The sequence below is a fragment of the Kogia breviceps genome, chromosome 1 (genome assembly GCF_026419965.1).
Source record: "Kogia breviceps isolate mKogBre1 chromosome 1, mKogBre1 haplotype 1, whole genome shotgun sequence".
Lineage (NCBI taxonomy): Eukaryota > Metazoa > Chordata > Mammalia > Artiodactyla > Physeteridae > Kogia > Kogia breviceps.
The window spans coordinates 71,993,140-72,005,695 of record NC_081310.1 but is presented as its reverse complement, the minus strand read 5'-3'; the positions used below and the strand labels follow the sequence as shown (position 1 = coordinate 72,005,695).

Genomic DNA, 12,556 nt, shown 5'->3' with positions numbered 1-12,556 from the left:
GGTAAGCTCACCTACTCGGACCACAAAAGCACAGGCAGAGAGTTTCCCCTTCATCTGTGGTCCTTAAACTTGTATGTGAATCAGAATCACCCGGAGACTTATTAAACAGATTACTGGTTAACTTCTGGTTCAGTGGCCCTGGCTTTGCCGTGCTAACAAGTTCCAAGGGATACCGATGAAGCTGCTGGCCAGGGACTCGTGCGCTGGGAACCATGGCTCCAGACCGATCACACAAGAAAATCTGGACCATGGAAGTGACGAGGGCATGAGACCAATTCCATTATAATAGCCATCTTTATTTGTAAAAATCCAGATATAAAATGTATTCTTTCAGTCTTTCCGAGTTTTCCTTTTTACAAAAACAAAAAGGCACATAAAAACCTTCCCCGATGTTGTCCCCACAGACGGATGTTTCTCGGGCAGCCCTCCCCCCTCCCCCCCATATAGCTACATGCTTCATTCCGGGACATCTCGCTTCCCCACATGCTTCGGTGCTTTCCTACCGGGGTAGAATTCCGAATTCCGAGACTGAAGTACACAAAGAGGGGGTGGGTGGTGGGTGCAGAGTGTGTGGTGTGATGCTCCCCGGCGTGCAGGAGGGGGTCTAGTAGTAGGTCTCCTTCTCTACCCAGCCTGGGGGGGGCCACAGAGAGAGACAGAGATAAGCAACAGTGAGTCTTCCTCCTCGGGAGGGAGCAGAGGGAAAGACAAAATGGACCTCAGGGGAACAAAGCCAATGGGTGGGCGGGGGGCCAGGTGTGTTTGACCCAAATTCAATCTGGGCCCTCAACTGTATTTATTTAAATGCTTTTAAGAGTAACGCGTTAATTGGAAAGATGGTTTAGATTTCTGACCAAGTTTCCACTGCATCCTATTTGGTTTGTATTTGGTCAGTTCTGAAACCTCAACTGGGACCTCCATTCTGAGGATGGGCTGTGACTCAAGTCAGTTTACAGTTGGCTTTCAATGGACTTAGCCAAGCAGACTGATTGTGGAGGAGCCCAAACACTTCAAAGGAAAAAGAGCAAAAGCCAGTAGACCCACAGGTGCCTCTCCGCAGCCCGCCACCCCCAACTAAATATGCCTGTACTTACCGCCAGGGCGTCGCCTGATGATGAGCTTTCGGACTTCGTCATACACGAAGATGAGAAGAGAGTAGGGGAAGGCACAGAACCACCAGGTAGGTCTGGAAATAGAACCAAGTGACAATCTATACACATACATACAACTCAAAGGAAAAAGAAACTGCACATCAGCATAGTGATAATGAAATAATCAGCCTGAAAGGAGAAGCCAAGTACAGTCATGGGTAGCTGGCCGAGCATTAACACAGAACACATGATAAAAACAGCCTGCTGCTGTGTGCTCAGGGCCTGGGGAGGCAGAAGAAAGTGGACTGCCACCTTCAGTTGGGTTTTCCATGAGAATTGGTTTGTAGGTCAGCTTAGATTTTTTTTGTTGACGATTCCAGAGCAACTGGACATTTTCTTTCTTCCGTTTCTAAAGTATTTAAGAAGCTCACTCAAGTTTATCTGTCTGATGCCCTGGCATCTAAAGATAAAGAACGGCCGGTGTGGGTCACAACCAGCTTAATCATCCCCTGAATGTGGTCTCTGACAGTGGGGCTTGGGACAGTCAGGAGTGCATGTGCATTGAGTCCCAGACCTGGGGAATAAGAAGCTGAACCCTAGCAGAGATCCGAGGCCTTTGGGGGCCCAGGGGCTGCTGCCACAGTCCCCAGCCTGGAGACAGGATCCCTAGGCGGCCTCCAAAGGAGGCTTGACGCTTTCTTGACTACCAGCTTCCCACAGCAACCACTGGAGGAAGACTGTCCCAAGACACAGCTCTGGCATCTCCTCCTCCTCTTCCTGTCTCGTGTGTCCCCCACATGCTAGAAGATGACCTTGTTTGACTTGGGGACCCTTGTAGCTAAGCCACCTTCCACACTGGGTAGAACCTGTTGGGAGCAAGTTCTCTAGTCATAGCAAAAGGTGCCCTGAGGCACCACCAGCCTGTTTTGTAGAGATTTTCCATTTTGGCCTTTTAGAGAGCTCTGATCCTCTTAGCCTCCTCTTAACCAACAATGGCCCAAGATGACAGAATTCAGGTTGGATAAGACTTGCCCCTGTTGTGTGCCAGCTCCGTGCAGGGGGCTGGACACAAAGTCAAAAAAGACATCGTGGTCCATGCTCTGAAAATAACGATCTACGTGAGCAGAAGTGACAACAATAGCAAAGGAGGGGTGCAGCTGCACACGCCCAGGAGCGTGAGATCACATGGGGACAAGCCCTGAGAAAACCAACCTTGAAGAACTATCGGGATTGATGGGGTGAGAAGGGAACAGCCTTCCCAACCAAACATGTGGGCAGAAGAGAAGTACTGAACTCACCTAACATAAGCCTGGATGGGTATAAGGCTAGGAAGACAGGCTGGCACAGTAATAAGACCCTGGATGCCAGGCTCCCCTTGCACCACAGCTGGGCAGTCAGGGAAGCCCACAGGGTTTGGTTACTTTGGGGATGAGATCAGTGAGAGGAGGTGAAGGGCAACAGGCTAGTCGAGAGAGTCCAGATGGGTCTGAGTGAGCATGGGAAGACTGATGTTTAGATCAAAAGCTTGACTCGTAGGGTCCCATTTTCTGTGGTTTAGCATATTTTAATAGGTTGCAGCTGCCTAACCACAACCAGTTAGCAGACACCATAAACACACTCAATGCTTCAAAACACTACTGGAGCTTGTGGCAAATCCTATATGCGAAAATTCAGGTCTATCAAAAGTGCAGTCATTCACCATGTTTAAGGCCAGTCTGGTTCTGGCCAAAGACTAGTGGTCAGCCTCTTCCGATCCTCCACCCATGATCTCCTAACACTAGCCGTGCTCGACTGTAAAGTAAAAGGACCTCAGATGTACTCCACCATCTTCCTTCGAGAGCAGAAGAGCCAGAGGCCCACAGAGGTGAGGGGCTTGCCACGTGACGCAGTGACTGGGTGAGCCAATCAAGACTGGAACCTGTGTCCCCAGACTCCAGGATATCCCCCGCTGGCCACAAGACGACAGGGCTGTGGCCACGGGGGACCTGAGTACTCAGTGCAGTTGGCTGGCGAGCAAGCCCAAGGGCCAGAGCCCAGCTGGCCCTAGTGACGGCAAATCCTAAGCACAGTCTGTGGATTTGCTGGTCTGCATTACTGAGTCAGCCTTTCCTCATTTTCCAATCCAGAGGAACTCCTGTACACTCATCCTGTACACATCACCCAAGAGTTCCCCAAATAACAGCTACTAACGTGTGTCATGAGAGGAAAAGCCACACTTACTATTTCCCACTTTCTGGAGCTAGAAGAGGATGGACTTACTTGAGGGGATACATCCTCAGGGCAACACCCATTCCAGGGCAGTAGGAAAGGAAAGCAGCAAGGGCCGTCTCTTCAAAGAGGCCAAATATTAAGATCTTGTTCCTAAAAAAAACAGGAGTGGGGAAAAGTTAAAAAACACAAACAGAAGTGTATCTTCTAACGCTGTGTGTCAAATGGCAGGTCGATGTCTTTATGTATTATTAGTTATACTTAGGAACTTGATTGAGGTCAGATGAAAAAACCTAGAAAACATTTTGCTTCCTCAATCTGCTCCACAAATAAGTTTCCAGCAACTCTGCCCTGTGTGTCAGGTGCTGCGCTTTTGGCAAAGGGTTTAGACGTCACCAGACCCCTTCTTTGAGCCAGGACCCCTCACTGTGCCCTACTCACTTCATCCCCTGCTGGAAGACAGAATTCCTCCTGGTCTTGCAGATGACCAAGTCGGCCCACTGCACCACCACGATGCTGACAAAGAAGGCTGTGTGGCAGGTGAACTCCACGATCTTCCTCTGTTCGTAGGTCTGAAATGCATAAGGCAGACAGATGAGCATGAGTGTCTGGAGGCCATGCGGCCCCAGGCCCTGGGGCTGGAGGAGCTCCATCCAGTACTGGTCAGGCGGGCAGCCCTCACTCACCCACTGCTGCCCGTAGCTATCTTCCACGTCGTTGATCCAGCGGTCATCCCAGTCTACTCGGACGCCCAGCAGGTGAGTCGGGAGGAAGCCGTTCTCAGCCATAATCACAAAGTAAGTGAAGAAGCCCCCCAGGGCCTGGATCATACCTGAGAGGTTGGAAAGACAGCTTGAACGCCAGGGCCTGGAGGAAGGGCTTGATCACTCACAGGCTATGACCGGTGGACGGACGACCGGGACACACTCCTCGCTCACGCCTGCTCCACTATGGGTCACTTTTTAGAGCTTAAAAGACGGTACCCAGGCCTTGCTCTTAAACGTCCATCTCTATTACTCCATCATCTGCTTCTATCAGGGCACGAGCCTTGGGGGTAAAAATCCATTTCCCTACATTTTAATTTCTGAAAAATTATGACTTTCCCTCCCATGTCTCAAAATTTTCACACATCGCCTTTTTGCCAGCCACTGTGGAAATCATGAATGTGGCCCTTTCTGACCTCATCTTTCTCCACCCCCACTTTCAGGATCATTCTCCCCAGGATCCAATCCAATCACTATGCGCTCAACTTCCTGGGGTGGGATTTCATCCCACGCTCTGGACACAGTCTTCCTCCTGCTCAAAAGTAGGTTTTTCCGGCCACCAGCCAATTACTTTGGTGTCAGCAGCTGTCAAATCAATCTTCCCCATATTTCCATAATGTACCAGTCTGTCCCATTTTGCCCAAGTGTTCGCAGCGATGCAACCCCTTACTCCAGAAGAACAAGTTGCTAATGGTGGCTTCACCAAGTTTTCCTAAAGGCAGAGGATTTAGGGTCGAAGGGTATTTTCACTGCCCACCACCTAGACCATCTGTTAGCCGGTCATGCGCCACTGGTGGAAGAGAAATCAAGCACTGGGGGCGGGGAGGGTGGGCATGCAGAGGAGCCACTCGGAGGTGACCTATCGGCCCAACCTGCAAACTCTGGACAGTGAGTTAGGGTTTGCAGAGTCAAGTGAGTGACAGATACTAGGTTTCCCCAGGAAAAGCCGCCTTTGAGTTAATAGTGCAGCTCCCAGGAACTGTGTGCCTGGCATGGAAAGGCTCTGTGAGCAGGGGCATCCTCAGTTCTAAGGCAGATGAGCTCAGTCGCAGGTGCCCCGTCTAAAGAACTATGGTTTCTTGGCAGACAGTGAAGGATTTATTCTCACTTGGAAGGGAATCTAAAAAAAAGCCCCAGTCTCACCCTAGGTCATGGCTCACCCTAGATTTGAAAGTCACCCAACATTTGAAGTCCCAGAAGGCAGACACCACCCCTACAGACACTTTAAATCTGCCGGCTCACCAATCTGTCCGTAGGCCATGCTGATCAACCGCTCGTTCACAAGTTTGTCCGTTTGGGGGTTTCTGGGCTGTCTCTTCATGATGTCGCTCTCAGCCTGCTCATAAGCCAGGGAGATGGCAGGAACCTGGGGAGGGGGCGCGAAAAGGGATTTAAAGTTATCAGAAACCAGCAAGCTGATGTTGTGAACCTTTTGTTTTAAAATTCTTGCCTGCCCCCCCACCCCTTTTTTTTTGTGGTACGCAGGGCTCTCACTGTTGCGGCCTCTCCCGTTGCGGGGCACAGGCTCCGGATGCGCAGGCGCAGCGGTCATGGCTCACGGGCCCAGCCGCTCCGCGGCATGTGGGATCTTCCCGGACCAGGGCACGAACCCGCGTCCCCTGCATCGGCAGGCGGACTCTCAACCACTGCGCCACCGGGGAAGCCCTTGCACTCCCTTTAAAAAATGTTTTTCATAACATGAGATATTACGAGTCCCACTTTCAAAAAAAAAAGGGGGGGGTGAAATTATACAAAAGGGAAGATTTCTGATAAATAGGTGTTGTCAGCTGTCTTGAGGAATGATAACACTCAATCTTTGATGCTGAGGCTGCCACACACTGGAAATGTCACTACCGAGAATTTCTTTCCCTTACAGTGGCCACGGGGACCCAGAGAGCACAGTGGTGAGTGCTAATGCCACACCTTAACACTGTGATGTGTGGAAGCTGTGACAGTCACTCACCATGTCTGTTCCCAAGTCGATGCAGAGGATGGTGACAGTCCCCAGGGGTAGTGGAATGTTTGCAATAATAAATATCAGGAAGGGGGTGATCTCTGGAATGTTACTGGTGAGGGTGTAGGCAATGGATTTCTTCAAGTTATCAAAAATCAGACGACCTACGAAAGCAAAAGATTGTTTTTACTGTAGACCTTAATGAGAGGGACCAGATACTGCACACATCCCTTAAGCATACAGAAACGGACACGGCTCGGCAGCATCTGGATGAGGTCTTGGCGGTCGCTTGACATGCAGCACTCTCACCTTCCTCTACTCCAGTCACGATTGAGGCAAAGTTGTCATCCAGGAGAATCATGTCAGCAGCTTGCTTAGACACGTCTGAGCCAGCAATCCCCATGGCAACCCCGATGTCAGCCTTCTTCAAAGCCGGAGAGTCATTGACACCATCACCAGTTACAGCCACGATGGCGCCCTGCCAGAAAAAGGAGGGATGCGGGTTAGGAATCGTGTAGTCTAGCGATGGGTATAAGGGAGGTGCAGCCTCCAGTCGCCCCTCAAGACAGACACTGCTCCTTTCCCACTGAGACTCTACAGAGACGCGGAACCGTCTCAGCCAGGAAAGCACACAGCCACAGCCAGAATCCAGGAGTGACAGCAAACGTGTCCCCCACCTCGTTCACAAGGGCTACTCGAAGTCATGACTTCGGTGAGTGGTGCTTTGGAAAGCCCCCCACCCCACCCCCAGGTCTTTCCCAGGTTATGGGATGCGAGTCTCCCGGACATTCACATCTCCAGTGTACACATTAGGACCCTGCTCTGCTATTCCAGGTGAGTACCAGAGCTCCGACTCTGGGCCACAGCGAAGACCTGTACAGTGGAGTACGTGTCTCGGCTGAACCGTGATCCAGTCACCACCCTTCTCTCTATGCCCGGAGCGTCTTACTGGCACGTGTATACTGAGACTGAGACAAAGTGGCTCATGTTTCCACCACTGTTGCTTCGTTTTTTGTTTTTACTGGACCTGCCATCACCGAGGTCAGTGGCGCCTGAAAGAGCCGGGCCCCGGCTGTGCGCTGACCTGTCTCTGGCAGCCTTCCACAATGATGAGCTTCTGCTGCGGAGAGGTCCTGGCAAACACGATCTCCGTGTGGTACTTCAGAATGTCATCCAGCTGCTCAGAAGTCATGTCCTTCAGATCGCTTCCATGTACCACACAGGCCTTGGCATCCCTACCATTAGGAGCGAAAGACAAGTCACCCGTCACTTCACCGGCACGACGCTCATCCCCAAGAAGGAATGTTGCCACGCTATGCAGAACACTGCGTAAGCACCACAAAGCCAGAGGGGACTGTCCCCATTATGTATTATTATCTGTGCAGTGTTTTACAGGTTCCAAAGCATTTTCATATATATTATCTCCGTCAAGACTCACAATAATCACTGGGCAGGCCTGTCTCTCACCTTCCTTTCTCCATCTTTATAAGACACATTGAAATAACATAACTAAGTTTTAGGCGGTGACAGAGCTGATGAAAAACCAAACCCAAAGTAGGGTTTGGCTGGGGGGTGGTGGTGGCCCTAAACCTTAACAAAACATTAAAAACAAAGCTGTCTCACATTATCTATTTTACTTTATTACCAAAATCTCCCTTTCTCGCCTGAGCTACCTGGACAATCGTGCCTTGCCCATTTTACTTTGTTAGTGTGGACCTGAAAATGACAAGGTGCTGGGTGCAGGGCAGTACGCGCAGTGGTTAACAGTGTGAACCCAGAAGCTAGACTGCCGAGGGTACTGCGTGACTCAGACTCAGCCTCCCTGCTCTGCAAGGTGGGAGTATCACCTACCTTCGTGGGTACTGTAGCAAGTGCTTCGAACGGTAGGCACCATCTAAGTGTTGCTTATGGTGACCGCTCTTATTGAAAACCCTCCCTAGGAACAACAAGGCTGTTTTCTGGCACTGGAGGGGCATCTCTAACCCGGAGCAAGCCTAGAAGAAAACTGTGTAGAACGAGCTGAAGATGCCCAACTACCAGCATCTGCACATTCAAGGTAACAGTGCTCTGACCTTCCTGCCTTACCTGGGGTTCACCTGGCTCACTGGGATGTTGAGGCGGGCAGCGATGTCTTCTACGGTCTCGTTTCCTTCCGAGATGATGCCCACACCTTTGGCAATGGCTTTGGCCGTGATTGGATGGTCTCCGGTGACCATGATGACCTGTGACAAGGAAGAGGACAATTTATTGAATGCAGCTGCCAAGCAAATGACCTTGAGAAGTCTTACAAGTACGCAAGAGTAAATGTCAAGGATGACTCGGCTTGGAATATCAAAGGGAAAGAAATGCAAATATAAAATCGATAAACATGAACTAGCCCAAAATACAGACATGAGTTCACAGAAGACACAAAGCAATACCCAGTTTTTATCCTGGCACACAATCTCACAGAATAAACAATATCTTTTTCCTTTTACACCATCACAGAAAAATACTCAAATTTACTGAAACCAACAAAAAAAAAAGATAAAAATCTGATGCTGTTGAGTAAAGGGTCAGCATCCTGAAACTGGCCCAATTTGGAGGGAAAGCAGTAAGTAACAAGAATTCAAACCAGTCACTGCTCTTTTTGACCCCAGATTATATTTAGAATACAGTCGAGGTGGTAGGAGAATAATTTTTACAAAGATTTTCAGGGCAGTAGTACTCAAGAGAATGAGAAAGTGGAGAGTCAAACAGCCAGCAACAAGGGAGACTACACGAACTAGAGTGAACCATACTGTATCAGCGTACCTGAACGATACTCTGCAACTTAAGACCAATACAGAGTACGCCAAACATTCCTTCCAAAACCAGTTAACTGAAAACACAGAACACATGCCATTCACTGCATGAAGCGTATTAATTTTAAACAAGGCAAATATTTCAAAATAACACTCTATGACATAAATCACAGCAAGATCCTTTTTGACCCACCTCCTAGAGAAATGGAAATAAAAACAAAAATAAACAAATGGGACCTAATGAAACTTAAAAGCTTTTGCACAGCAAAGGAAACCATAAACAAGACGAAAAGACAACCCTCAGAAGGGGAAAAAATATTTGCAAACGAAGCAACTGACAGAGGATTAATCTCCAAAATATACAAGCAGCTCATGCAGCTCAATATCAAAAAAACAAACAAACCAATCCAAAAATGAGCAGAAGACCTAAATAGACATTTCTCCAAAGGAGACGTACAGATTGCCAACAAACACATGAAAGGATGCTCAACATCACTAATCATTAGAGAAATGCAAATCAAAACTACAGTGAGGTATCACCTTAACACAGGTCAGAATGGCCATCATCAAAAAATCTACAAACAATACATGCTGGAGATGGTGTCGAGAAAAGGGAACCCTCTTGCACTGCTGGTGGGAATGTAAATTGATACAGCCACTATGGAGAACAGTATGGAGGTTCCTTAAAAAACGAAAAACAGAACTACCATACGACCCAGCAATCCCACTACTGGGCATATACCCTGAGAAAACCATAATCCAAGAAGAGTCATGTACCACAATGTTCACTGCAGCTCTATTTACAATAGCTGGGACATGGAAGCAACCTAAGTGTCCATCGACAGATGAACGGATAAAGATGTGGCACATATATACAATGGACTATTACTCAACCATGAAAAGAAATGAAATTGAGTTATTTGTAGTGAGGTGGATGGACCCAGAGTCTGTCATACAGAGTGAAGTAAGTCAGAAAGAGAAAAACAAATACCATATGCTAACACATATATATGGAATCTAAAAGAAAAAAAGGTTTGAAGAACCTAGGGGCAGTACAGGAATAAAGACACAGACATAGAGAATGGCCTTGAGGACACAGGGAGGGGGAAGGGTAAGCTGAGATGAAGTGAGAGAGTGGCATGGACATATATACACTACCAAATGTAAAACAGACAGCTGGTGGGAAGCAGCCGCATAGCACAGGGAGATCATCTCGGTGCTTTGTGACCACCTAGAGGGGTGTGATTAGGGAGGGTGGGAGGGAGACGCAAGAGGGAGGAGATATGGGGATATGTCTATATGTATAGCCGATTCACTTTGTTATACAGCAGAAACTAACACAACACTGTAAAGCAATTATACTCCAATAAAGATGTTAAAGGAAAAAAAAAGTGCCAATGTAACTTTGTTGAATGTTAAACCATACTACTTTTAAAATAAATTTATTTTATTTATTAAAAAAAAACAACTTACCAAGTCTTCTGCTCTTTTGAATTTGCTACATTACATTTCCCTTAAAAAGTTGTTTGTTTGTTTGTTTTTTAAATCCCTCATCTGCAGTTTGCACCAACATTTTAATACCGTTTGGTGTTCTCTGGTGGAAACTAAAAAGCTTTGGAGATGAGAAATTGATACTCCGAGTGAGAAACACCAGCTGCCACATGGACCCCACAAGGCAACGTGACATTGGGCGCCCCGAGCTGCTGAGAGGTGATGCCAAAAAGGGGGGCGGGGCATTACCTTAATTCCAGCACTTCGACATTTGCCCACAGCATCAGGGACAGCAGCCCGTGGTGGGTCGATCATGGAGATGAGCCCCACGAAGCAGAGATTATCAACAGGGAAATTCACATCGTCGGTGTCAAACTGGAAGCCTTCGGGAAACTGTTCATCTGGCAGGAAAAGGTGGCAGAAACCTGCAGGAGGGCAGGGAGCCTGTGAGGACTTCTAGTGATAGAGGCAGCAGCAGGACAGCGGCTTATTATTCACTTTGTTTGGAAGGTTTTTTCAAGTCTACTTGTATAACCAAGTGAGTTTTATCGATCGTTTATGAATGACACAGAATGCCTAGAAGAAAAGCTGTGCAAAAGACAGAATCCATCACTAAGCCTCAGAGGAAGAGGCTTTGTTCAATGTACAGCAGACCGACTCTGGCACCAGGGTTTCCAGCTCCTAGACCTGCCCACTCAGTTACTGAGATGCGGCACAGCATATCATTGTTTGTCTCCACTTCCGTCTCCGGGAAAAATCAAGGCCACATCTCCGCTGACTGTTCATCTAACCAAAGTATACTACTGCTGAGCACCCACGTGGGCCATCGTGCCAGCTTCTTTGAGGATAAATGCAGATCAGACAGGTTCTGCCCAAGGGGTTTATATCTAGTATTATTGTTCACACAAGAATCATGATATTCAAGATATTTCTTTCAATGTTGTGTGAAGGTTACAGTGTACTTTAAAGTGGTATCAAGTGGAGTTCATATGAGAGAGGCTGCTTCCTCTTTTGTGGTGGGAGGTGCAGAAACAAAAACCACTTAAGAGCGACCTTTCAGTTGGATAGAGACCTAAGACACCTCAAGTTAGACGAGAGCAGGTAAGAACATGAGTAAGGGACCAGTTCTAAGTTACCCAAACTAAGAACAGAAGAATTACATCAATAATGAATTTTTATCTGTCAACCTACAAGATTATAAATGCCACTTTCTCAATGACACAGTGGGTGAATGTACTTCTAACCCGAGGTGGCTGAAAGAGCAGGAAGGACAGGTGGCATCCTGGGCCCCGAGTTTACCCTTCATCTAATTTATGAGCTGGCGGCACAAGTGCCCGTGTAAATTCACAGCCATTCTGTGGCAATCAGGAAGTGGCTTTATTCTAGATGCCCTAGGGAATTAATTTTCATTTCATTAAGTTTACAGATCATGGGCACAGCAACAAAAGCCAGATAATAAAACTCTTTTCCCCTCTTTTTTTGAGCAAACAGAACTGACCAGCATGAGACCAAAGGTCAAAGTCCGAGTCAGAAGCAAACCAGCAGCATTTTGCTGCCCAGTGTCTCCGGCGCTTATTGTTTTCAAAACAATAGGGGGCAAATTAAGGGAAGTTAAGGAGAAACGGAGGTTAACCCAGTAACTTGCAATGATCTCCCGGACTTGTTTGCGGCCCTGTTGCCAGGCTATCTGCATACCCAACACGCGCTCTCCAAGACCACCCAGCTCCAGGTAGGCATTCTGAAAGGCGTCCTTCAGCTCCTCGTCCAGAGGCTGCTCCTTGCCATGGATGAGGATGGAGCTGCAGCGGTCCAGGATCCTTTCTGGGGCACCTTTCATCACCAGCAGGTGCCGGGGCTCAGCCGTGTTGGGGTTCTTGTGGATGGACAGCTGTGAAGGATGGTGGAGATGCAAACGTTGGATGGCTGGGCCGGGCAGCCCAGGGAGGGAATTTGTTTCTTTTTTTGGCCGCGTCGCACAGCTCGTGGGATCTTAGTTCCCCGACCAGGGATGGAACCCAGGCCCTCGTTAGTGGAAGGGTGGAGTCCTAACCACTGGACCACCAGGTAAATCCCTAGTAGTTGTTTTCAAAAATATCCAAGATCCCCTATTTCTGAACTTTGAAGTGTCTCACACCTCGTAACATACTTTGAATGCTAACAGAAGAAACAAACGTGAGGTGCTCATACATCCCTGACACATGTACACAATTTTCCCAAAGAACATTCAGAAAAGGGACTGGCCCCCTCTCCAAATGCCCACACCCA

At 48.1% G+C, this 12,556-nt stretch overlaps 1 protein-coding gene across 1 annotated transcript in view; it reads right to left on the bottom strand.

Annotated features, from left to right (window-relative positions):
- Positions 1–275: 275 nt before the first annotated feature.
- ATP1A1 (ATPase Na+/K+ transporting subunit alpha 1) overlaps positions 276–12,556 on the bottom strand; it is a 32,578-nt gene continuing 20,297 nt past the window's right edge. The window contains exons 12-23 of the mRNA XM_059058221.2: positions 11,987–12,179; positions 10,541–10,716; positions 8,103–8,239; positions 7,102–7,252; positions 6,327–6,495; positions 6,027–6,181; positions 5,306–5,429; positions 3,986–4,131; positions 3,741–3,871; positions 3,351–3,452; positions 1,095–1,186; positions 276–633 (exon numbers count right to left, since the gene is read on the bottom strand). Coding sequence (XP_058914204.1) covers positions 605–633; positions 1,095–1,186; positions 3,351–3,452; positions 3,741–3,871; positions 3,986–4,131; positions 5,306–5,429; positions 6,027–6,181; positions 6,327–6,495; positions 7,102–7,252; positions 8,103–8,239; positions 10,541–10,716; positions 11,987–12,179 — 1,605 coding nt within the window. The 3' untranslated portion in view covers positions 276–604. The remainder of the gene's footprint in view (positions 634–1,094; positions 1,187–3,350; positions 3,453–3,740; positions 3,872–3,985; positions 4,132–5,305; positions 5,430–6,026; positions 6,182–6,326; positions 6,496–7,101; positions 7,253–8,102; positions 8,240–10,540; positions 10,717–11,986; positions 12,180–12,556) is intronic.